This window comes from Erythrolamprus reginae, chromosome 2, assembly GCF_031021105.1.
Source record: "Erythrolamprus reginae isolate rEryReg1 chromosome 2, rEryReg1.hap1, whole genome shotgun sequence".
NCBI classification, from domain to species: domain Eukaryota; kingdom Metazoa; phylum Chordata; class Lepidosauria; order Squamata; family Dipsadidae; genus Erythrolamprus; species Erythrolamprus reginae.
In genome coordinates, this window is record NC_091951.1 from 352,088,819 (window position 1) to 352,115,627 (window position 26,809).

The following is a 26,809-nucleotide window of genomic DNA, read 5'->3' on the forward strand; positions in this document are numbered from 1 at the left end:
ATTATATTGGGTTTTTAGCTTGTAGTTTTTAATTAATTAGATTGTTTATATGCACTGTTGTATATTATGTCTCGTGAGCTGCCCCAAATCTTCGGAGAGGGGCGGCATACAAATCTAATAAATTTAATTTATTAAATTTATAAGCTGTCCAATTCCTTGCGGACTGTGGGCGGTGTACAAGTAAAAATAATATAAAAATTATTTTAAACCCCTAAGATAAAAGCATCCATTACTTCTAGGCCAGAGTTAGATGGTTTTGCTTAACGGCCCCAAGCCTGCCGGCAGAGCCAGGTTTTCACGGCTTTCTGGAAGGCCAGGAGAATGGTGGCGGTATGAATCTCCGGGGATAGCTGGTTCCAGAGAGCTGGCGCCAGCACAGAGAAGGCCCTACCACGTGGTCCCACCGCTCAGCGTTGTTTGGCCAATGGGACCTGGAGAAGGCCAATTCCGTGGGTCCTAATTGGTCACTGGGAAGTATAAGGCAGAAGACAGTCCCAATTTTTATAGGGTTCTGAGTTTTGGTGATTCAGACACTCCAGGGGGTTTGTGCAATCTAGTGAGCCTTGTGTCTTTCCTTATTCTAATAGTGGTGGTGAGTAAATCTTCTTAGGTCCTACAGGTCATGTCCTTTCCTTTAGAATTCAGGTGGAGGGATGTAAATCCTTTTCAGCTGCAACCGTCTTTGCATTTTGTATATGAATAGATTGGCCCAGTCTTTCTGAATGGGTATAAAATCTGCATTCCTCTTCCAAGTTTCTAAGTTTGAATCTGTTTTCCTAGGACAGGAAGGCTGAGGTTGCTTTCTGCCTTTGTTAAGATTTTTCTCCATTTCTTCTCTAGGGAAATATTCTATCCTGCCTCTTTTTAATATTAAGAATAACGATTCCTGCAGTCTGAAAGGCTTGGGATTCTCAAGCTGCAATGTGGAGAGTGACCTCTTTCCTGTTTGGTGGTGCTCTGGTTGGGTTGCTAAGTCAGGATCTAAGCCTTGGAATACTGAATTCGGTTTTGGTTGCCACAATGCAAAAAGGATGTTGAGACTCTAGAAAGACTGCAGAGAAGAGCAACAAAGAGGATTAGGGGACTGGAGGCAAAAACATATGAAGAACGGTTGCAGGAACTGGGCATGGCTAGTTTAATGAAAAAAAGGGCCAGGGGAGACTATAGCAGTGTTCCAATATCTCAGGGGTTGCCACAAAGAAACAGGAGTCAACCTATTCTCCAAAAGCACCTGAAGGTAGAACAAGAAGCAATAGGTGGAAACTAACCAAGGAGAGAAGTAACTTTTCCGCCCACCCCCCAAAAAATTAGAGGGAACACTGCCCCGCTACTCAAAGACCCCGCTACTCAAAGACTTCAACCCCGCTACTCAAAGACTTCTATACAATTTGAGGCAAACAGTTGTCTAATGTCTTTTTTTTTTTTTTTTTTAACTTCCATTGACGAAGCAGCGATGAGGGCCTGGGCATTCATTAGCAAGAAGACTCGCTTTCCAGCAATGCCCTTTGAGTGCGACCCATTGGAGGTCAAAACGGTCAGGATGGCGGCCGCGACCCTCGACAGTCGACCACAATCATGCCGCGACAAGGAGGCTTGATCCGCAGTCATTCCAATGCCAGGCAAGCAAGCCTTCCTCGCGGATGGGGAAACGACTCCCTCTTGCTGGGGATAATGGATGCCAAGGCTCCGGGCCCAGAAACCGACCGAAACGCTTCCGCACATCTCCATGGCAACGCCAGCTGCTTCCTGTTTCCCAGAGAGAAACATCCGGCCCGTGCTCCTCCCTCCATCCGAAGGAACGGCCATAGAGTTTTCGGAAAGGCTAGAGAGCCACAACCTGGTGCCTAACTTCTCTTACGGTGTTTACTATTTTCTCCGTCACTTGCCTTGGTTGAACCATAGAGACGCGACGCCGGAGGCTTCAGAGCGGCTCCCCTCTGGGGAAGATTCTGATTGGCTCCCCGGCGCCGGTGGACGGGTGGAGCCAAAATGGCGGTGTCTGAGGTGCAGCAGCTGGAAAACCGCCTAGATGCCTTGGAAGAGCGGATGTTCGGGGCCCCCGCCGGAGCCGCGTCCGCGGGGGCTCCCCGGAAAGTAAGTGCCGTGCTTGGGGGAGGGCCAGGTATCACAAAGCCCATCTCCTCCATCGGGGGGGGGGGTTTGAGGTATCACAAAGCCCATCATCCCCTGCCAGCCGTTGGCTGAGTTCTGCTGGGCTCTGGGGTGCATTGTGAGGTGCGGGGCAGTTTGTTTTTTAATTTTTATTTTTTTTGACAAAAAGTTTATTTTTTCTCCATCAATCCAGACATGTCTATACATATATATACCTTCAGATGTTACAATATTAGAATAAAATACATGGACATCATGAACTAATATTTCTCTCTATCTATATATTTAAAGTTCCCTTATCTACTGGAGAAGGAAATGTTATATGTTGTTATTTTTAGGCATGGAAGCTGTGTTTTTTATTATTCTATGTATGTATTATTGTATGGTGGAGAAAAATTAAGAAAATATTTATAAAGAATAAAATACGATTATACATTTTAATCAATCATTTGTAAATTATATATGACACTTTCTTCCAGGTATATTTAAAAGAAAAATATATAAATCTAATTTTGTCCCTCTGGGATTTCTACCAATTAATTCCAAAAAGTACCTCCCCTCCCAAATTGACCGCTATTAGCTTAATTTACCAAGATAGTTATTTTTTCTCTTGCCATTTATTTACTTACTTGTTATTTATTTATTTATTCATTCATTCATTCATTTAGACTTCTATGCCAGTGTTTCCCAATCTTGGCAACTTGAAGAGATCTGGACTTCAACTCCCAGAATTCCCCAGCCAGCGAATGCTGGCTGGGGAATTCTGGGAGTTGAAGTCCAGATCTCTTCAAGTTGCCAAGTTTGGGAAACACTGTTCTATGCCGCCCAATACTTTGGTATTTTAATTTTAAAAAATTTAATTTTAAAAAATTAATTTAAAATTTTAAGCCATATTTCTTCTTTGCCTTTCTTTATCTTCTTATTTATCACCCATGGTTTTTTTTAAATCCCATTTTGTCATAACATAGGAAACAATACTTATTTGTATAATTTTCTTAAACTGTCGCTATGCTTTTCATATTAGTCTTCATTATTTTATCCACGTTATTCCAAGTCATTTAATTCTTCAAGTCTTAGCATAATAAATTTTCCAAATACACCTAAACCGATCTCGTATATAGAATATTTATTTATTTACTTTATTTAATTAGATTTCTATGCTGCCCTTCTCAACCAACTCAGAGTGGCTTACAACAGAATAAATACAAGTACAGTACAAAAACATGTAGAAATATAATATTAAAAATCTAAAAAAAAGTTGCGTTCTTCTTTAGTTGTAATCTTTAGTTCCCTCTAGTGTTCAGTGTTTAGTAAAGTACAGTAGTCCCTCGCTATACCGCGCTTCACCTACTGCGGCTTCACTTCATCGCGGGTTTCTGAGGAAGTCGATCGGCAGATTTAAACAGCCTGCCGAACTCGATCGGCAGGTTTTTAAAAAAAATATATATATCTAAAATTGTAAATACTGTATTTAAATACTGTATCTAAAATAAATACTGTGTGGGAAGGGTTTATAAACACTTAAAACAATGAAAACTTACCAAACAATTACAATATAAATACGTACTTAAATAAGTACTATCAGTCGATAAATTCCCCATCGCGGATTTCACCTATCGCGGCCAGGTCTGGAACGTAACACCAGCGATAGGTAAGGGACTACTGTACTTACCCAATTTATCACTTACCATTTCAAAGACAGTTTAAAGCAGTTGGCAGCTTTTTAAGATGAGTCGACAAATGCTGGCTGGGGAATTCTGGGAGTTGAAGTCCACTCATCTTAAAGCTGACAACTTTGAAAAAACACTGCTACATATGAAGCTGTATGCAGCGTTTTTTTCCCTTTCCAGTTGTGATTAATGGTCTTTCCCCCTCTAGATAACAGACGGCTTGGGCAAAGTTCAAGGCGCCTTGGGGAACATTGCAAGCAAAAGAGAGAGAGTTAAAATTCTGTTCAAAAAAAGTAAGTGATTTTCTTTCTTCTTTTCTAAAACAAAATGTTGGTTTGTCTTATCAGCTGTCTTAAAAGACAGCTGATATGTGGATGAAGACTGATTTATTACCAGATGACGGTAATGATATTACCAGATTGTTTCTTGAATGTGATGCACCCTTCATAGATTTTCATCATATTGGTATTTGAAACTTGTTGATGATTTTAGTTTTAATTAAGCATGTTTGCTGCCCCAGTCTGTTGGTAGTGGAATTGCCTAATTATTATTATTATTATGTCAATACAACACAGCAAACAAGATCACTATGCTGGATTTCGTATTTCATCACCAGTCAGGCGCTTCCCAAGCACCTAGGACTGCGTGATGTAGTGGCCTTTTGCAATTGACAGATGGAGATTTTGTCAATTCTGATGGTTTTCAAATGTCCGCTGAGATCCTTTGGCACTGCGCCCAGCGGGCCAAGTACCACTGGGATGACTTTCACTGGCTTATGCCAGAGTCGTTGCAGCTCGATTTTTAGATCTTCGTATTTCACTAATTTCTCTAGCGGCTTCTCCTCAATTCTGCCGTCCCCTGGGATTGCGATGTCGATGATCCATACTTTCTTTCTGGATCATTGACATCGCAATCCCAGGGGACAGCAGAATTGAGGAGAAGCAGCTAGAGCTATTATTATTATTATTACTATTATTATTATTATTATTATTATTATTATTATTATTCAGAAATGGGCACAAAGAGCATACAAATGCCTTGGTTACAGTTCATTTTTATTACTGAGACAATTTCTCAAATAAATAAATGCCAGCCTTTTACAATTTTGCATCTTCCAACTGTGCAATTCTAAATTTGTCACATGGCATGTTGGTGTTGTCTTCCCTATTTTGAAAAGTTGGAAGAAGGCATTGAGAAAACATGAACATGCCAACTGGTGGTTTTTAGTACTGTGTTTTTCTGTTTGGTTTGAAAGCATTTATTTATTTATTTATTATATTTCACATTTCTGAACCATCCATCTGGTCAATATACAAAAAATACAAAATGGTATATGAACAATTAAAATGTTAGAATTAAAATTTTGAGTTAAATTTTTTAAAAAATGAAAAAAAAATTAAGACGGCAAGAATAATGAACCCTCAATAATAATTTAGCATTAATATTTGGCCAAACGTATTCATCTAGAAACAGAGCTCCCCAAACTTGCCAACTTTAAGACTTATGGACTTCAATTCCCAGAATTCCCCAATCAGCCATGTGAAGTCCACAAATCTTAAATGCCAAGTTTGGAAACCCCTGATTTAGAACTGTTCAAAAAATAAAATAAAATTAAAAATAAAGCAGCCACAAGGCTTGTTACTGATTCAATCCTTTTCAACATCCAGCATATGTTTCTATCACTGCTGCATTTTAAAGTTCTAATTCTATTTTATGTTGTTTCTTCTCTTTAAGTTGAAGACATCCTAAAATATCTGGATCCCCAGTACATTGACCGAATGGCCATGCCAGATGCCATGAAGCTGCAGTTCATAATGGCAGGTAAGATCTACTATAGTCCCTTATATAAGGGGCGTACATAGGTGCACCAGAGTGCCTACTGTCCCCTGTCCTATAGTCTCTCCCATATCTCATATATCTTCTCTTCTATCCCTATATCTTTTTCTGTGATTCTCTCATAGTTATATTTTACTCCTTTATTTTCTCCTCTATTCTCCCTTTAATACATTCTACCTGATTATATTCTCTATAACCCTCATTGTGTATTATTGTGTATTGGACAAAGCAAATAAATAAATAAATATTCTGGGTTTTTAGCAGTGGATTTTAATGTATAAAGTGCGTGCTTGCACTAAAATGACTTTTTGGTCATTCACTTTTTACATTGAAATGATCTGAATCTTATATTTCGAGCACAGTTTTTAAGTCATAATCTTGTGCACATTGACCTGGCAGTGATCCTTATGTTATTCAATGGCGGATAGATTTAAACAGATCAGTTTTAAGTTGTCTTGAGGTTTGTTTTTGGATAGCCAGCTCCTGGGTCCATCCATCCATCCATTTCTGAACCATCCATCTCACTCAAAAAGCCACTCTGGTCAATATACAAAAAATACAAAATGGTATATGAACAATTAAAATGTTAGAATTAAAATTTTAAGTTATTTTTTTAAAAAAATGAAAAAAAATAAGACGGCAAGAATAATAAACCCTCAATAATAATTTCCATCCATCCATCTTTTTGTCTATCTATCATCTATCTATCTATCTATCTATCTATCTATCTATCTATCTATCTATCTATCTATCTATCATCTAACATTACCCTTGGTGCTGCCTGAGCTTAGTGGTTTTCTTGCAGATGTTTCATGACCTGTCTGTCTGTCTATCCATCCATCTATCTATCCCTCTGTCTGTCCGTCCATCCATCCATCCATCCATCCATCCATCCATCCATCCATCCATCCATCCATCCATCTATCTATCTATCTATCTATCTATCTATCTATCATCTAACATTACCCTTGGTGCTGCCTGAGCTTAGTGGTTTTCTCAGCAACATTTTATTACCCAACTAGGGAACATGATCAGTGCTTGTTAATCTGCTGCCTCAGGGCACAGGTCATGTGATCTGCTGCTACTGGACCAGCAATATCGTTTTTGCTTTGACTTACGTCATGCTTTTCCCACCACCAGAAGAACCGTCCATCATGATGCAAGCAGCACTTCTGGAGCAGGTGAAAAGCCTGCAGCCCTATTTGGACAGTGCACATATCAAAGGTGAGTGACTCCCTGTTCTATATCCTGAGGGAATTAAGAGCATGTGAAGTGTTGCTGACGCTTTATAAGGCTTGGCAAGACCACACTTGGAATATTAGCCTTAGCAATAGCACTTAGACTTATATACCGCTTTACAACCTTCTCTAAGCGGTTCACTAAGTCAGCATATCACCCCCAACAATCATTTTACCCACCTCTGAAGGATGGAAGGCTGAGTTAACCTTGAACCTGGTGAGATTAGTGGTGGAGCAAGATGGAAGCTCACTGGGTATTGATTCTGCTTCATAGCTTTACAAAAACATTGATTTGTAGCTTGAAGGGAGCGGGTCATAATGGGGGATGTTTTTAAGGAACTAGATTGTTCCCCACATAGCCTCCCAAGGGCCATCTGGAAAGTGTTCCATTTTGAACAGTCGTAACAATAGCCTGACTTCCTCTTCGTGGTCTCTTGCAGCTTCTTCTGATCACGCCACCAAGCTCCAGCGGCTTTCACAAATACACCTTCAGCAGCAGGTAAGCCCCGAGCTGGAAAATTTTTATTTATTTATTTATTGGATTTATATGCCGCCCCTCTCTGAGGAGTCAGGGCAGCTTACAACATATAAAAAAGCAATGACAATATCCTACATCCAATATTAATATAAATTAAGTAGTCTAAAATTCAAAATGCTAAGGATTCACCTCTGGTTCAAGAAGCCTGTGTCCACTCCCAACTGAGGCCCCACCTGTCTCTAGGAGACACGTCACCTCCATTTACGAGATAACTTTTTGCGACCCTATTTGGATTGAGAGGCTCTTCCCACGGTCACTCACGCCCTTATCACCTCATGGCTGGATTATTGCAATGCGCTCTATATGGGACTACCCTTGAAGAGTGTTTGCAGACTACAGATGGTCCATAATGCAGCTGAGTGACCTGTTGTGGGTGCCCCCAGATCCATCTACACCACGTCAATTCTTTGCGAGGTGCACTGGCTTCCTGTCAGTCTCCAGTCACAATTCAAGGTGTTGGTCATTACCTTTAAAGGCCTACATGGCTCAGGGCCAGAGTATCTTCAAGATCGCCTTCTACCATATACCTCCCAGCGACCAATATGATTCCCAGGGTTGGTCTTCTTCTGGTCCCATTAGCTAAACAGTGTTGGCTGGCAGGTCCGCGGGGGAGAGCCTTCTCTGTGGTGGCCCTGAATCTCTGGAATCAACTACCTCCTGAGATCCACCTTATTGGCCTTCTGGAAAGCCGTAAAGACCTGGGTTTTCCAACAGGCCTGGGGCCATTGACCTGGGGGGGGGGGGTGTTTACTAGTGAGGTCGGCCCATGAATGTATGGATGGATGCCATTATTATAAATTGAAATGTTTTTATTTCATGTTGATTTTTTTCCTGTGATTCAGAAGCAAATTTCCTTGGGGAAATTAAAATATGTCTCCCAACATCTTGGGAGCAAAGAAATAATTTCATTCATCCTCATGCTGCCAATAAAATCCTTTCTTTATACTGATGGTGATGAATTTTCCACGTTTTGTTTTAACCAGTAATCCTGACATCTTGACAGTTTGCAAGATTAAGAAACCATTAACCCTCTCCCCATAGCTGGGCGGAATGGAGCATCTGCAGCGTTTGGTCCTTAAAATACCCAATGGCAGACTAGGAAACATGGATTGACTGAACTCTTTCTCCTATTGCAGGATCAGTGTGAAGCTGTGACCGAGACCATCCGGTTACTTCTGGAAGACTACAACAAAATGATATCCTTTTTTCTCACTCGGTTTGGTGCGTGTAAGACTCTACTGCCCATGTGGAACTTTCCTCTTGTCTCACTAGCTCAGCTTTCCCCTGGATTATTTGTTTATTCGTGTCAGAAGCATCGCAATTTCCTCTGGCTGCCTTAGGTCCTTCATTTACCTTGGGTGATCCATTAAAGTTTCATTTGCTTGCTCCTGATTTCACAGAATCATAGGATCCTTAGAGGTCTTCTAGTCTAGTCCCTGCCCAAGGCAGGAGACCTCATACTGTCCAGGACATGTTTGTTTGCTTGCTTGCTTGTTTATTGATTTATTGATTTGATTTGATTTGATTTGATTTGATTCGATTTGATTTGATTTGATTTGATTTGTATGCCACCCCTCTCTGCAGACTCGGGGCGGCTAACAACAATGATAAAAAACAACATGTAACAATCCAATTTAATAAAACAACTAAAAACCCTTATTATAAAAACCAAACATACACACAAACATACCATACATACCTTGTAATGGCCTCGGGGAAGGAATATCCTAACTCCCAAATTGTTCTTCAGTTTCCTCTTGAAAACCTCCAGTGATGGAGCACCCACAATAATAATAAATATTTTATTGTCATTGTATGTATACTGCTCAAAAAAAAAGGGAACACTCAAATAACACATCAAAGGGAACACTCAAATAACACATCCTAGATCTGAATGAATGAAATATTCTCATTGAAGACTTTGTTCTGTACAATGTTGAATGTGCACAACAGCCTGTGAAATTGATTGTCAGTCAGTGTTGCTTCCTAAGTGGACAGTTTGATTTCACAGAAGTTTGATTTACTTGGAGTTATATTGTGTGGTTTAAGTGTTCCCTTTATTTTTTTGACCAGTATATATACACAGTATACCCACATACATCGAAATTCACATGATGCCTAAAGATCAATCCAACCCACACAACAATCCCCACAAAAAACACGCCCTACCCACCACGAATTCCCCACCCTGAACCAACCAACCCTTTACACAACAGACCAAGTAATACTGTCCAACGGCTCCCTGATGGTGACCCTTTAGAAACATAGAAACATGGAAGTCTGACGGCAGAAGAAGACCTCATGGTCCATCTAGTCTGCCTTTATACTATTTTCTGTATTTTATCTTAGGATGGATCTATGTTTATCCCAGGCAGGTTTCAATTCAGTTCCTGTGGATTTACCAACCACGTCTGCTGGAAGTTTGTTCCAAGGATCTACTACTCTTTCAGTCAAATAATATTTTCTCATGTTGCTTTTGATCTTTCCCCCAACTACCCTCAGATTGTGTCCCCTTGTTCTTGTGTTCACTTTCCTATTAAAACACTTCCCTCCTGGACCTTATTTAACCCTTTAACATATTTAAATGTTTCAATCGTGTCCCCCCTTTTCCTTCTGTCCTCCACACTCTACAGATGGAGTTCATGAAGTCTTTCCTGATACGTTTTATGCTTAAGACCTTCCACTGTTTTTGTAGCCCGTCTTTGGACCCGTTCAATTTGATCACTTTTTTCAACTTTTCTCAGTTCTTCTTTTCCTTAAATATTTCCTGCAGACCCTCCTCCTTTCCAAACAGTTTGTCCAGTGGGATGAGATGCTGACCCGGCTGGAAGCTGCCAAGCAGGTGAAGCCCACACCTGAGTGAAGGCCAGCCTTTCGAGTCCTTCCATCGGGCCTCCAGGTGGATTCCTGCTTCAGATCCCAGATGTCGACATTGAAAGCTCTTGCCTAGGAACCGGTAGCACTCCTGAGCTTCATCCGGTATTGTGCCGTCCAGAGGTATCCAATCATGGAAACTTTAGGACATGTGGACTTCAACTCCCAGAATTCCCCAGGCCAGCTATCTAGGGAATTCTGGGAGAAAGTCCACAAGTCTTGAAAGTCACCCAGTTGGATACTCCTGGTGGCGTCAATCTGGAAACTACATCCTGATCTTTTGGGGCTAAATTATATCATCTTTAGAGTTAGAGGTTAATTTATTTTTAGTCTTCATTCTGCCAATTGATGGGGAATGCATGACTTGTCAAAATATCTGTTATTGTGGACCATAATAAAATCTTCATGAATCCTCAACAGTCTGTCTGGGTTTGGTTATTTAAGATAGCACAGGTCTTCGTTCCTTCGTTTAAAACCATTCTACTGTTGAAGTCACCAGAGAGCTGGGAGTTACATTTTTGTAGTGGCTTAAGCCTTCAGAATAAGGCTTCAGAAATTACATTTCCATCTGACAAAACTTTGGTAACAACATTTTGTTTAATCAAATTTAGACGCCCATTTCATTCTCATAAAACCCACAGTTTCCAGAAGATGGGTCCTTTAATTTAATTAATTTAATTTAATGTATTTCTATGCCTCCCAACTTGCAAAGGACTCTGGGCAGCATAGAATTTACTTAGCAGGAGATTTTTTTTATATATTAAAGAGAAACAGCTGCCAAGAATTTGTCTCTTTGGGGGAGTTTTTACACAGAACTCTTCTTGATTGTTCCAAGAATTCTCTTTGTAAAGAGATTGTGAAGGAGATGAAGTTAGTTGAAGTAAGCATGTCAATTTGGATTCATCAGCCACAAAATACGGATCAGTGATAACAGTTGTTCTAGGCAACTCTTCCCCTCCTTCCCTCCCATCGCCTTCTCTTCCTCTCCTCATCCTCTTCTCCCTTACATTTCCTTCCTCCTCCTCATCCATCCTCTTCCACCTGCCATCTCCTCTTTCTCCTCTTCCTTCTCTTCTACCTCTTCCTCTCTTTTTCCTCCTCCCTTTCTTCCTCTTCTTCCTTTTCCCTCTTCTCTTTTTCCTCCCTCTTTTCCTCTTCCTCCCCTTCCTCCTCCCACTCCCTTTTCCCCACCAGTATAGGCAACTGCGTCCAATGCCATCAAACAATTCTCAAAACCACCCCATTTCAGATCATTTATATATATATATATATTATATTTGTCGTACAATTATAGAATGGAGTAAGGTCATTTGTTGCGGGAAGAGGAAATTATCTCTGAATTTCCACATATTTTCCTGGAATTTCCATCCCTCCTGCAGATTTGTGTGAATCGAGACTTATTCTATTGATCATATCTATTCTATTCTATTGATCATATCCCATCTCTATTGAGAGACTAAGAATTGACTGGTCTTCAAATCCTAACTCAGAATTAGCAAGCCACAATAGAATAGAATAGAATAGAACTTTATTGGCCAAGTGTGATTGGACACAAGGAATTTGTCTTGGTGCATATGCTCTCAGCGTACCTAAAATAAAAGATACATTTGTCAAGAATCATGTGGTACAACACTTAATGATTGTCATAGGGGTCAAATAAGCAATGAAGAAGCAATATGAATAAAAATCTTAGGATATAAACAACAAGTTACAGTCATACAGTCAACATGAGAGAAAATGGGTGATAGGAATGATGAGAAAAACTAGTAGAGTAGAAGTGCAGATTTAGTAAAAAATCTGACAGTGTTGAGTGAATTATTCATTTAGTAGAGTGATGGCATTTGGAAAAAAACTGTTCTTGTGTCTAGTTGTCTTGGTGTGCAGTGCTCTGTAGCGACGTTTGAGGGTAGGAGTTGAAACAGTTTGTGTCCAGGATGTGAGGGGTCAGTAAATATTTTCCCCGCCCTCTTTTTGACTCGTGCAGTATACAGGTCCTCAATGGAAGGCAGATTGGCAGCAATTGTTTTTTCTGCAGTTCTGATTCTCCTCTGAAGTCTGTGTCGGTCCTGTTGGGTTGCAGCACCAAACCAGACAGTTGTAGAGGTGCAGATGACAGACTCAATGATTCCTCTGTAGAACTGGATCAGCAGCTCCTTGGGCAGTTTGAGCTTCCTGAGCTGGCGCAGAAAGAACATTCTTTGTTGTGCTTTTTTGATGATGTTTTTGATGTTAGGTGACCATTTTAGGTCTTGAGATATTACTTTGTTCCTAAGTGTTTTTCCCAAACCTAACCACAAGGTGGCTTAATATCTTGGGTTTACACAAAATTCTCTGATGAAAGCTGAGGTCAAAATGGTCTGAATTACAAACTACACAATCCAATTTTAGCCTGACTTGTGACACTGTTCAAATCAAAGAATAATAATAAAAAATATTGAATTAGTTCATCAGCCTTCTATGCAAAGTATATAGACTGGACACAACAGGAATGTCACTAGAAAAACGTGAAGTTAGAAAACCAAGCAATGAACAGTAAAAGGCTTTCTCTAAATATAGCATTAGCATTTAGACTTATATACCGCTTCACAGTGCTTTACAGCCCTTTAAGCGGACTACAGAATCAGCCTCTTGCCCCCAACAATCTGGGTCCTCGTTTTACCCACGTTGGAAGGGTGGGAGGCTGAGTCCACCTTCAGCCTGGTGAGATTTGAACTGGTGAAGTGCAGCCAACAGCCAGCAGAAGCAGCTTGCAGTACTGCACTCTAACCAACATGCCACTAAGGCTCATTGGTATCGTATGTTCAAAACAATAGAATTTATTTTATTTCTTAAAACACATTTCTATCCTCCAGACTATACAGATGGAGTCCATGAAGTCTTTCCTGATACGTTTTATGCTTAAGACCTTCCACCATTCTTGTAGCCCGTCTTTGGACCAGTTCAATTTTGTCAATATCTTTTTGTAGGTGAGGTCTCCAGAAGTGAACACAGTACTCCAAATGTGGTCTCACCAGCGCTCTATATAAGGGGATCACAATCTCCCTCTTCCTGCTTGTTATACCTCTAGCTATGCAGCCAAGCATCCTACTTGCTTTTCCTACTGCCCGACCACACTGCTCACCCATTTTGAGACTGTCAGAAATCACTACCACTAAATCTTTCTGAAGTTTTTGCTAACACAGAACTGCCAATGCAATACTCAGATTGAGGATTCCTTTCTCCCAAGTGCATTATTTTACATTTGGAAACATTAAACTGCAGTTTCCATTGCTTTGACCATTTATCTAGTAAAGCTAAATCATTTACCATATTACAGACCCCTCCAGGAATATCAACCCTATTGCACACTTTAGAGTCATCGGCAAATAGGCAAACCTTCCCTACCAAAATCTTCCCCTATGTCACTCACAAACATATTAAAAAGAATAGGACCCAGAACAGACCCTTGTGGCACACCGCTTGTAACCTGTCTCTGCTCAGAATACTCGCCATTAACAATAACTCTCTGATGTCTACGCTTCAGCCAGCTGCAAATCCATTGAACTATCCAGGGATTAAGTCCAATCTTCACTAATTTATCTATCAGCTCTTTATGTGGAACCGTATCAAAGGCTTTGCTGAAGTCTAGATAGGCAATATCCACGGCACCACCTTGATCCAACACCTTTGTGACATAGTCACAAAGGTGTTGTATGTGTAAGTTTCATTGTGTTCAATAAATAATTGTTGGAGAAAAAAAAATATAGTGCATTACCTTCTGGGCGACCCTCGTACAAATGAAATCCAAAATGATATCCATGGGAATGTGATTGGTTTACTTTGAACACAGGCACATCGGTGCTTATAAGAAACTGCACAATTAATGCAACCATGCTACTGGTAACTTGCATTGTTATTTTTTTTTCATCCAAAAAGATTTTAAAGTTTCTTTTTCATTTGAATTATACACCTTCTATGTTATATTAAAGATGGGGAAAAAATTTAAGTCTTTAATCTCAGTCTGATTTTTGAAAAAAAATATATAGCATTTTGACGGAAGTGTGCAGACTTTTTATAACCACCATCTATCATGTTAACTTTACCAATGTGGAAAGGATGTCAGAAGGCGTCGCGAGACCTTTTGTTCCACTTTTCGAGTCAGACATGAAATGAGGTATTTTAAGTTCCAAGGAAACAGGTGCTAACTCAATGTGTGAAAAAACGGAAGTTGGGCCTCTAGAAAGAGTGCAGTGAAGAGCAACAAAAATTACACTGGTCAACACACAAAAATCAACAAAGGTAATGTGTCTGTTTTACGGAGTTTGGTGTGCTGATTCCAAAAATATGCTTAGTTTTGCTCTATTGCGTAAAGTTTCTGATATAGGAGCATTTTTATTATGTTAGTTCTACATTTTCAATATATGTAATAATTACTACTTTCTTAATGTTGCCAGTATATTTCCTATACAGTGGTACCTCGAGATACGAGTTTAATTCGTTCCGGACCTGGGCTCTTAAGTCGAGCAGCTCTTATCTCGAACGACTTTTCCCCATAGGAATTAATGTAAATAATTTTAATTGGTTCCAGCCCTCAAAAAACTCACAAAGTTAGTCTAAATTATGCAGAAAGACATGTTTTTAATGAAGAAATGTACATGTACATATAAATGAATAATGAAGTTTCTTTCACTTAACTTGTAAACTTTCTTAAACTTTTAAATTTACATATGTTCAACTTCTCTGCCACCCAATCCTGTAGGACAGAGGTCCCCAACCCTTTTTGCACCAGGGACCGGCTTTAAGCGATCAAGAGAGGAATGGGTGAATGAATGGACGGAGGGTGGGAAGGAAGGAAGGAAAGAGGGAAGGGACAGGAACAGAGGAAGGAAGCAAGGAAACTTATGAAAGGGGAGAGTAAGAGAGGAATGAGTGAAGGGAGGGAGGGAGGGAAGAAGGTGGGAAGGAGAAAGAAAAGAAGAAATAGAGGAAGGGAAGGTAAAAGAGAGAAAGAAAAAGAGCAAGAAAGAAAGCAAGAAAGAAAGAAAGAAAGAAAGGGGGAAGGGACAGGAACAGAGGAAGGAAGCAAGGAAACTTATGAAAGGGGAGAGTAAGAGAGGAATGAGGGAAGGGAGGGAGGGAGGGAAGAAGGTGGGAAGGAGAAAGAAAAGAAGAAATAGAGGAAGGGAAGGTAAAAGAGAGAAAGAAAAAGAGCAAGAAAGAAAGCTGCAAGCACCCCCCCCCGAGCCCCCCAGGCCGGCTGCAACCTTTTAAAACACGCGCGCCGCTTCGCAGCTGTCTCCTGAAGCCGAACGCGGAAGTTAGCGTTTGGCTTCAGGAGACAGCTCCTTGGCGCTTGTATCTCGAATTTGGGCTTGTAAGTAGAACAAAAATATCTCTCCCCTCCCAGCTCTTATCTCGAGTTGCTGTTAAGTAGAGCAGCTCTTATGTCGGGGTTCCACTGTACCTTATAATAATAAGGAAACTAATCATTATTATTATTATTATTATTATTGTTGTTGTTGTTGTTATTTATTTATTAGATTTGTATGCCCCCCTCTCCGTAGACTCGGGGCGGCTTACAGCAATGATAAAAACAATATATAATGACAAATCTAATAGTTACATAGAAACATAGAAACATAGAAACATAGAAGTCTGACGGCAGAAAAAGACCTCATGGTCCATCTAGTCTGCCCTTATACTATTTTCTGTATTTTATCTTAGGATGGATATATGTTTATCCCAGGCATGTTTAAATTCAGTTACTGTGGATTTATCTACCACGTCTGCTGGAAGTTTGTTCCAAGGATCTACTACTCTTTCAGTAAAATAATATTTTCTCATGTTGCTTTTGATCTTTCCCCCAACTAACTTCAGATTGTGTCCCCTTGTTCTTGTGTTCACTTTCCTATTAAAAACACTTCCCTCCTGGACCTTATTTAACCCTTTAATATATTTAAATGTTTCGATCATGTCCCCCCTTTTCCTTCTGTCCTCCAGACTATACAGATTGAGTTCATTAAGTCTTTCCTGATACGTTTTATGCTTAAGACCTTCCACCATTCTTGTAGCCCGTCTTTGGACCCGTTCAATTTTGTCAATATCTAGTTAGAATCTAAAATAACAATAATACATTTAAAAAGTCTAAAAAACAAGAAACCCCAATATATAAAAACATACATACAGTCATATATCACACACAAAAAACAATCAAGGAGAGAAGCAACTTAGAACTAAGGATAAGTTTCCTGACAGCCAGAACAATTAACCAGTGGAACAGCCTGCCTCCAGAAGTTGTGAATGCTCCAACACTGGAGGTTTTTAAGAAGATGTTGGATAACCATCTGTCTGAAGTAGTGTAGGGTTTCCTGCCTAAGCAGGGGGTTGGGCTAGAAGACTTTGGTCCCCACAAGGCAAAAAGGATGATGAGAATCTAGAAAAAGTGCAGAGAAGAGCAACAAAGATGATTAGGGGACTGGAGGCTAAAACATAGGAAGAACGGTTGCAGGAATTGGGTGTGGCTAGTTTCATGAAAAGAAGGGCCAGGGGAGACATGATAGCAGTGTTCCAGTATCTCAGGGGTTGCCACAAAGAAGAGGGAGTCAAGCTATTCTCCAAAGCACCTGAGGGTAGAACAAGAAGCAACGGGTGGAAACTAAACAAGGAGAGAAGCAACTTAGAACTAAGGAAAGAATTCCTGACAGAACAATTAATCAGTGGAAGGGCTTGCCACCAGAAGTTGTGAATGCTCCAACACTGGAAGTTTTTAAGCAGATGTTGGATAACCATCTGTCTGAGGTAGTGTAGGGTTTCCTGCCTTTATAGGGGATTGGACTAGAAGACCTCCAAGGTCCCTTCCAACTCTGTTAGTATTCCTATTCTTATTATTCGTATTAGTATTAGTATGTAACAATCAAACAATGAAACCAATGAAGAAGATGAGATCTGGGCTTCCTTGTTTTGAATGGGCCCATTAATGTCTGGACGATGATCCAATTGGGAGAAAGGAATGAGATTCCTGCCCTGAGTTGAGTGGGAGGCATAGGGGGGGCATGCAGTCCCCAGGGTTGGGGGTTTGACTCCAACACCCAACACACCTTTTAATTCTCGATTTTCTATGGTTAATTTCATTGACACTAAATTCCTTTATTTATTTTGACACAGCGAACAGGGAGTTGCTTGGCATTGAGGCTGGTGAAAAAGATAAGAGGCGTGTTCGGCTTGACTGGTGGAAAAGATAGGAGCTGCGTTTCCTTGGCTGGTGATTATTTGAACCACTGAGAATGGTCAGTTTATAGAGTAGAGTAGAGTAGAGTAGAGTAGAGTAGAGTAGAATAGAATAGAATAGAATAGAATAGAATTCTTTATTGCCAAGGACACACAAGGAATTTGTCTTTGGTGCAGATGCTCTCAGTGGACATAAAAGAAAAGAGACCTTGGTCAAGAATCAATAGATACAACACAATGGTTGTCATGGGGGTCAAATGAAGAAACAATATTAATCAAAATCTTAAGGATACAAGCAACAAGTTACAGTCCTAGTCATAAGTGGGAGGAAATAGGTGGTAGGAATGATGAATAGAATAGAATAGAATTTTATTGGCCAAGTGTGATTGGACACACAAGGAATTTGTCTTGGTGCAGATGCTCTCAGCGTACATAAAATAAAATATACATTTGTCAAGAATCATGTAGTACGACACTTAATGATTGTCATAGGGGTCAAATAAGCAATGAAGAAACAATATTAATAAAAATATTAAGGATACAAGCAACAGATTACAGTCCTACAGTCATAAGTGGGAGGAAATAGGTGATATGAATGATGAGAAAAAACTAGTAATAATACTAGTAAAAATACTACAGTCCAGATGATACTGGACTGTAGTATCATCACCTAACCCCCAAAACTTTACCCTTAGGCTATCCACAGTTGACCTCTCCTGATTCCTAAGAGGTCAGTAAGGGGCGTGCATAAGTGAACCAGGGTGCCTTCCATCCCATGTCCTAATGTTTTTCACTTACTAGTATCATGTATATGAATATTATTATATGTTTGGGTACCACAATACATACTTGATAAAATAAATCAAATAACAACAATAACAACAACAGAGTTGGAAGGGACCTTTGAGGTCTTCTAGTCCAACCCCCTGCTTAGGCAAGAAACCCTATACTACTTCAGACAGATGGTTATCCAACATCTCCTTAAAAGCTTCCAGTGTTGGGGCATTCACAACTTCTGGTGGCAAGCTGTTCCACTGATCAACCGTTCTGACTGTCAGGAAATTTCTCCTTAGTTCTAAATAAATATTTCTTTGTATACTACCAATATGTTCTTGACAAAAATAAATTAAAAAATTAAAATAAAGTAAAAAAACAATTATTTTCCATTGGTACTTTTAGTAGCTGATTCCTCGTGGGCCTGGTAGGGATACCTTAGAGGAGGGGAGAGTATTTTTTTTTCTTTAGTAATGTTGAATTCAGTTGGAACTAGGGTGAAGTCTCCCCATGTGTCCTGCAATTTAAAAAATTCTGCATTAGAAGATCTCCGAAGTCCCTTTCAACTCTGTCCTGGTTTTTTCCCAGCTGGAAGTGGGAGGGATGAAAATCTGGCCCTTTTCCAACGGGGAGGGATCCTGGTGGAATGTTGTAAGCCATGAACTCATCCTGAGGCTCTCATCCGCTGGGGAGGCAAAGGGAAAGTACTGCTTTCACTTTCTGTGCTTTTTGAACTCCATCAGATGCTTGCCTGGAGCTCAACAAATAAAAGACCAGGCGATCACCAGGATAGATCCCTTGCTCCGATGGATCCCTTGCTTACAGAGAAGGTACGTTGCTCTTTCTCAGGAAATGGAGAATATCTTATCTTGCAAACTGCAGGGCGAGAACGGATGTTGGTGATGTGGCCTGGAGGGAGGCACCAGCTAATGAAGGTTTTGTGCGTTTACAGAGGGGAAGTCAGCAGAATCAGCTCTCGAGCATCATCACTTAAGAAAGTTTTGGCAAAAAGAAAAAGAAAGGTTTTGTTAAAAACGAGAGAAACAATCCATTTCTCTCCAAACTTCCAAATCTTCCGCATAAATTGATAGTCTCACGTAGTTTTACGTACAGTTATTTAATCTGTCCTTGTAATCTATCCTAAGCTGCATCAACAGGGGAATACACTCCAAGACCAGGGAAGTCTTAATACCATTCTACTACGCCCTGGTCCGACCACACCTGGAGTACTGTATTCAGTTCTGGTCACCACACTTCAAAAAAGACATTGAAACTCTGGAGAAGGTGCAAAAAAGAGCAACCAAGATGATTAAGGGATTGGAAACCAAGACTTACGAAGAGAGACTGAGGGAACTGGGCATGGATAGCCTAGGGAAAAGGAGGGCCAGAGCGGACATGATAGCAGTCCACAAGTATACGAGGGGATGTCCCAGAGAGGAGGGGATCACTTTATTCTTCAGGGCACCAGAGGGCCAGACGAGGAACAATGGCTGGAAGCTGACCAAGGAGAGATTCAACATGTAGATAAGGAGGAACTTCCTGACGGTCAGAGCGATCAACCAATGGAACAACCTACCAGCGGACGTTGTGAACTCCAACACTCTGGACATTTTTAAGAGAAGATTGAACTGCCACTTGACTGGTGTGCTATAGGGTTCCTGCTTGGGCAGGGGGTTGAACTCGATGGACTTCATGGTCCCTTTCAACTCTAACAATAAATAAATATTATGTCTTATTGCTATATCGATCCTAAAAATCGTCGGTCAGATTTAGCATGTTAATACTTATGATGTTAAATCACATTGATATTTAATTCGCACTTATCTCTATTGTACAGTTTTAGTTATTTTATTTTATTTTACTTATTTATTTATTTTATTTGTTTTGTCAAATGCATTTTGATCATATACAAAGATACGGCAAGTACGTTTCAACAACTCGGTTACTGAAGTCATATTTTTTACAGTCAAGTTTGTAGCGGTTAATATTAAGTTTAAATCTGTTGTATGCTCTTGTGTTGTTGTGGTTGAAGCTGAAGTAGTCGCCGACAGGCAGGACGTTGCAGCATATGACCTTGTGGGCAATACTTAGATCTTGTTTAAGGCCTCTTAGTTCTAAGCTTTCTAGGTCCAGGATATTGTCTGCTTCTTGGTCTAAAGTTGATCTTGCTGTTGATCTCTGCTCATTGATTGCTGGTGAGGAGGATACGTTTTGTTGTGTGTGGGGTTTTTGTTCCCTTTTCGGCTTGCTGCTGATTGTCTCTTTGGAATGGCATGTACGTGTTGCTTATCTTTCTGTGCCTGCTGATGGCTGATTTGTTTGAATGCCAGCCTTCCAGGATTTCTCTGGCACCTTAGGTTAAAGTTTCCCACTTAAAACCGTAGTTAAATCTGTTGATGTGTTTCCAGTACGCAACTACTTCTCCAATAAGCAATTAGAGATAGGGCATGAAGATTCTGCTGAGTACACAGCAATAAAATTAGAGTAGGATATGATGATTTTATAGGCTATGAACAGGGGAAAAGGCTAGGATGAATGTTTTTTTCTTTTTCCCCTTTTTTTAAATTGGATTTATTGGGGCTACCTTTGAAAAGTGTTCGGAAACTTCAGATCGTGCAGAATGCAGCTGCAAGAGCAATCATGGGCTTCCCCAGGTATGCCCATGTTACTCCAACACTCCGCAGTCTGCATTGGTTGCCGATCAGTTTCCGGTCACAATTCAAAGGGTTGGTTATGACCTATAAAGCCCTTCATGGCACCGTACCAGATTACCTCAGGGACTGCCTTCTGCCGCACGAATCCCAGTGACCAGTTAGGTCCCACAGAGTGGGTCTTTTCCGGGTCCCGTCAACCAAACAATGTCGCTTGGTGGGACCCAGAGGAAGAGCCTTCTCTGTGGCGGCCCCGACCCTCTGGAACCAGCTCCCCCCCAGATATCAGAGTTGCCCCCACCCTCCTTGCCTTTCGCAAGCTCCTTAAAACCCACCTCTGTCGTCAGGCATGGGGGAATTGAAATTTTCCCTTCCCCCTAGGCTTATAGAATTTATACATGGTATGCTTGTATGTATGAGTGGCTTTTTTAAATTGGGGTTTTTTAGATTACTTTTTAATATTAGATTTGTTGCATTGTTTTCTTAATTGTTGTTAGCTGCCCCAAGTCTTCGGAGAGGGGCGGCATACAAATCTAAATAAAATAAAATAAAATAAACTAATTTATAGATCCATGGCTTAGAGAGGGCTGGAGGATTTCAGCGGTCTTTGGCTGAACTTTAAAGTTTTGTGAACTTGGATGGTGTTATATGGAAGTTGGCAAGAAGAAAAGGAAGGTTTCTTTTTTTTCTCTCTTCCTCTTTTTCTTTTCTTTGTGGTTTACACTCTTCCTTTTCTCTTCTACTGTTTTTCTTCCTTTTCTTTTTTCTCTTTTTTTCACACCTTTTCTATTTTTATTCTCTCTTCCTATTTCTAAACTTTATGTTTTTGTTTTTATTTGTTTATAATTATTACATAAAGGAATTATTAAAATTAAATTAAAATTAAAATTATTAAAAATTATGTAATTTGGCTAATTTGGTGGTATTATGAGATAACATTTGGCTTTTTTTTTTCCCCCTTGATTTTGTTATTGGAATTTTTTTGGTGCTTTTTTTAGGGATTCCGTGTTAATAGGCATTTATTATTTTAAAAGGTTAATAAATATACACGGAAATTGATATGGAAAAGATATGGAGAATTTTGAAATATTAAAGCCTAATTAACTTGAGTTATTTAAATTTTGGAACCGCTTAAAAGATGTTTTAGCTAATAGCATATTAGTGTAATATAAGAAAACCGAGCAGCTATTTTTTATCCAGATGTCAAAAGTGAAGGAGGTAACATTGGACTTGTATACCATAATTTGTAAAATTGACCTATTGTGAAGCAATTTGATGTTGTTGGTATTTTATATTGTATTGTGATTCGAGAGAAAAATAAAAAAATTCTTTGTCGGAAACAGTGTTCCCTCTAATTTTTTTGGGGGGGTGGGCAGAAAAGTATAGTGTCTGAGCGGCAGTCCCTTTGGGACTGGGCGGCACAGAAATAATAAATAAATAAATAAATAAATAAACAAACAAACAAACAAACAAACAAACAAACAAATAAAAAACCCATCCTGTTTTGCCTCAGAGAATTTCAAAATAAAATACTGTCCTGTGTGTCTATAACAGTGAGCTCATAATAGGGCAACTCTATCAATATCAAAATGCCACTTAAATAGTTGAGCTAGTTTCAAACTAGATTTTGATTTTCTTTCTCTCTTCCTTACTCCCATTCTTTTTCTTTCTCTTTTCCTTCCTCTCTTTTTTCTCTCTGTTTCTCTCTCTTCCTCTCTTCCTCTCTCTCTCCTTCCCTCTTACTCTTTCCCTCTCGGCTTCTGGGCAGGTTTGGAAAACTCTGAGTTGATGATGATTTTTAAGTGAGCAATTGCTCACTGCTCAGCTTAGAGGGAACTATGGTCGGAAACCGTAGTTAAATCTGTTGATGTGTTTACAGCATGCAACTACTTCTCCAACAAGCAATTTTAAACCCTTCTTCTGTGTCTGTAGAATATGCTGGTCTATAAAGTGAAAGACATTGGATTCCCACAAACATACTCTTCTCCATGACAGTCGAGGTTAAAACCTAGCCAAACCCAGCCTGGTTGTGTGAATTCAACCCCAAGAATTGAATCTGCGAATGCAATGCAAGGCATTGGTTATTACCTATAAAGCCCTATATGGCTTAGGCCCTCCACTCCTCCACTCACAACAGAATACCTACATAAATAGACTTGAAATCCCAGGTATAGAAAGCTTAGAACTACGATCTAAGCATAGCCCATAAAATCATCTGCTACAACATCCTTGCTGTCAACAACTACTTCAGCTTCAACCACAACAACCCACAAGCACACAACAGATACAAACTCAAAGTAAACCGCTCCAAACTCGACTGCAGGAAATACGACTTTAGTAACCGAGTAGTTGTTGCATGGAACTCACTACCAGACTCTGTAGTATCATCACCTAACCCCCCCCCCCAAATTTTACCCCTAAGACTATTCACTGTTGACCTCTCCCGATTCCTAAGAGGTCAGTAAGGGGCGTGCATAAATACACTTATGTGTGGCTCGTATCTGGCTCTAAACTTTTTTACTTGTTTTAAAAATTTTAAATGTTTATCATGTTTTGACTGTTGTAAGCTGCCCTGAGTCCACAATGAGGCCAATAAATTTAACAAATAAAATAAAATAAATATAATAACTTGCAAGCTTTTATTCACCAGCACTATGCTACAAGGTTTACGCTTTGCCTTGTGTTCCTCTGTTGTTTCGTGTGGTCTCAGTTGCTAAATTACCAGCTCAGTGGTTAATCAGTGATTAGTAGGAGAATGATTTACATGTAGTTTTCTCCCCCTCTCTCTCTCCAAGGAGTTTGTAATTTCCTAAGCCGGAATGGAGGAACTTCACTTCTCTTTGGAAGACGCTTTGCTGTTCGCCCTTGACGACCTCTCGGAGGAAGATTTCAAGAGGTTCAAGAGTAGACTCAGCTACCTGGAGGAGAAGGACCCCATCCCATGGAGCAAGTTGGAGGATGCCCACACCCTGGATGTGTTGCGGCTTCTCTTGGGGGCCTATGGAAAGGAGGGCGCGAGAGAGACCACCGTCAAAGTCCTCTGGGCCATCAACATGCGGGATTCCGCCTCTCGACTCCAAAGATGGAAGTACGAAGGTAAGTTGCCTTCTTTTGTTTGGAACAACTGTTTCGGGTTTGTGTTCTTTTCTACGCAGGCAGAAATCCAACAGGACTTGCCTTTTGCCAGTGAGGACATATTAATAATAATTATAATAATAATACAGTAATAATAATAATAATAATAATACTAATAATAATAATAATAAATCCCAGGAGACAGCAGAATTGAGGAGAAGCAGCTAGAGAAATTAGTGAAATACGAAGATCTAAAAATCAAGCTGCAACGACTCTGGCGTAAGCCAGTGAAAGTGGTCCCAGTGGTACTTGGCACGCTGGGCGCAGGGCCAAAGGATCTCAGCGGACATTTGAAAACCATCGGAATTGACAAAATCTCCATCTGTCAATTGCAAAAGGCCGCTTGACTGGAATCGGCAAACATAATTCGCCGCTACATCACGCAGTCCTAGGTGCTTGGGAAGCGCCCAACTGGTGATGAAATATGAAATCCAGCATAGTGATCTCATTTGCTGTGTTGTACTGACATAATAATAATAACAACAACAATAGTAATAATAATAACCAATCTCATGTATATAAACAGTGTTATTTCTTTGTATACTATCAATGCATACTTGACAAAAATAAAGATAATAACAATAATAACAATAATAACAAGAAGAAGAAGAAGAAGAAGAAGAAGAAGAAGAACAACAACAACAACAACAACAACAACAACAACAACGTTGGAAGGGACCTCGGAGGTCTTCTAGTCCAAACCCCTGCCTAGGCAGGAAACCCTACACTACTTCAGACAAATGGTTATCCAACATCTTCTTAAAAACTTTCAGTGTTGGGGCATTCACAACTTCTGGAGGCAACTTCTGTTCCACGGATTAACTGTTCTGTCAGGAAATTTCTCCTGAGTTCTAAGTTGCTTCTCTCCTTGTTTAGTTTCCACCCATTGTTTCTTGTTCTACCCTCAGGTGCTTTGGAGAATAGCTTGACTCCTTCTTCTTTGTGGCAGCCCCTGAAATATTGGAACACTGTTGATTTGTCTGACTGTTTCATCAGAAGTGTTTTTAAATTTTATTTGTTTGTTTGTTGAACAATTCAATTCAATTTATTAGACTTGTATGCCGCCCCTCCCCAAGGACCAGGATCGGCTCACAACACGCAATACAAACAATATGTGTACAAATCTAATAGTTAAAAACAGTAAAGTAAAATCCCATTATATAAGAAACAGTCAGTCTACTCAATCACATCCATACATAACATTTAATGGTCAGAGAAGAAGGGGGCATGATCCAGCTGCCCCGTTCCGGACAACATAGATAGGTCTTAAGTGTCTTGCGGAAGGCAAGGAGGGTGGGGGTAGTACGAATCTCCGGAGGGAGCTGATTCAGAGGGCCGGAGCCGCCACAGAGAAGACTCTTTCCCTAGGTCCCGCCAGATGACATTGTCTGGTCGATGAGACCTGGAGAAGGCCAACTCTGTGGGACCTTATCAGCTGCTGGGATTTGTGCTGCAGAAGGTGGTCCCGTAAGTAATCTGGTCCGATCCCAAATAGGGCTTTATAGGTCACAACCAACACTTTGAATTGCGTCCGGAAACAATCGGCAGCCAATACAGGCTGCAGAGGATTGGAGAAACATGGGTGTATCTGGGGAGACCCATGATGGCTCCCACGGCCACGTTCTGCACGATTAGTAGTTTCTGAACACCTTTCAAAGGTAGCCCCATGTAGAGAGTGTTGCAGCAGTCGAACCTCGAGGTGATGAGGGCATGAGTGATTGTGAGCAATGACTCCCTGTCCAAATAGGGCCGCAACTGGTGCACCAGGCGAACCTGGGCAAACGCCCCCCTCGCCACAGCCAAAAGATAGTGCTCTAATGTTAGCTATGGATCGAGGAGGATGCCCAAGTTGCAGACCCTCTCTGAGGGGGTCAGTAATTCCCCCCCCCCAGGGTAACGGATGGACAGATGGAATTGTCCTTGTGAGGCAGTACCCACAGCCACTCCGTCTTGTCAGGGTTGAGTTTGAGCCTATTGGCAACCATCCAGACCCTAACAGCCTCCAGGCACCAGCACATCACTTCCACTACTTCGCCAAGTGGACACGGGGTGGAGAATGACTCTTGACTCTGAACAATCTTTGACTCTACCACCTGAGACCTTGGCTCTTTTGTCATTTGCTGCTGACTGGATCTATTTTAACCAACTGAATTGCTGCATTATTACCTATATTTTATATATTCTATTTTTTTTCTATTTGTATCTATTATCTTTTTATTAGTATTTTAATCTTAGTATTTTTAATTATAAATTGATTCATATTTTAACTAAATTATTGGGGGGGTGTTTTAGTGATGGATAATTGGGGTGGGTGTAGTGTGTATGGAGCGAATGATTGGTACGGATGGGATGGGTGGGGTCACAGTATGGGTGAGATGAATGGGAATGATGTAAATAATATATTTGGCCTACCTGGCGCTGGAGAGGCAGGAGGGGGAGGGACAGCTATCTCTGGGGTGACAGAGGGTCAGGATATTTCAGTGTTGCTGGGGAGAGGCAGATATGGTGGGAGCCACGGAGCTAGCCGGTCCAGGGGAAGGAGGGATCGTTGCTTAATAACGATCCCTTGTTCCGGCTCCGTGAGCTCAACCCAGAATACTGGTGACGAGTGTAAGTCTGGCCCTGGGCTCAGGTTGCTGCTACTCAATGCCAGGTCGGTCGTAAATAAAGCTCTCCTCATCCGGGATTTAATCCTGGATGAGGAGGCCGACCTGGCATGTGTAACTGAAACCTGGCTGGGCCCAGAAGGAGGAGTTCCTCTCTCTGAAATTTGCC

General features: G+C 40.6%; 2 protein-coding genes across 2 annotated transcripts in view; both read left to right on the forward strand.

Annotated features, from left to right (window-relative positions):
• Positions 1-1,918: 1,918 nt before the first annotated feature.
• On the forward strand, positions 1,919-10,347 carry DCTN3 (dynactin subunit 3). The gene is made up of 7 exons (XM_070743649.1): positions 1,919-2,094; positions 3,991-4,075; positions 5,517-5,603; positions 6,759-6,842; positions 7,297-7,355; positions 8,531-8,589; positions 10,167-10,347. The coding sequence occupies exons 1-7, from the start codon at positions 1,990-1,992 to the stop codon at positions 10,255-10,257; spliced, it is 570 nt and encodes a 189-aa protein (XP_070599750.1). The 5' UTR covers positions 1,919-1,989; the 3' UTR covers positions 10,258-10,347.
• Positions 10,348-19,000: 8,653 nt separating this feature from the next.
• LOC139162827 (NACHT, LRR and PYD domains-containing protein 3-like) overlaps positions 19,001-26,809 on the forward strand; it is a 30,731-nt gene continuing 22,922 nt past the window's right edge. Inside the window, exons 1-2 of the mRNA XM_070743650.1 lie at positions 19,001-19,078; positions 23,695-23,995. Coding sequence (XP_070599751.1) covers positions 23,719-23,995 — 277 coding nt within the window. The 5' untranslated portion in view covers positions 19,001-19,078; positions 23,695-23,718. The remainder of the gene's footprint in view (positions 19,079-23,694; positions 23,996-26,809) is intronic.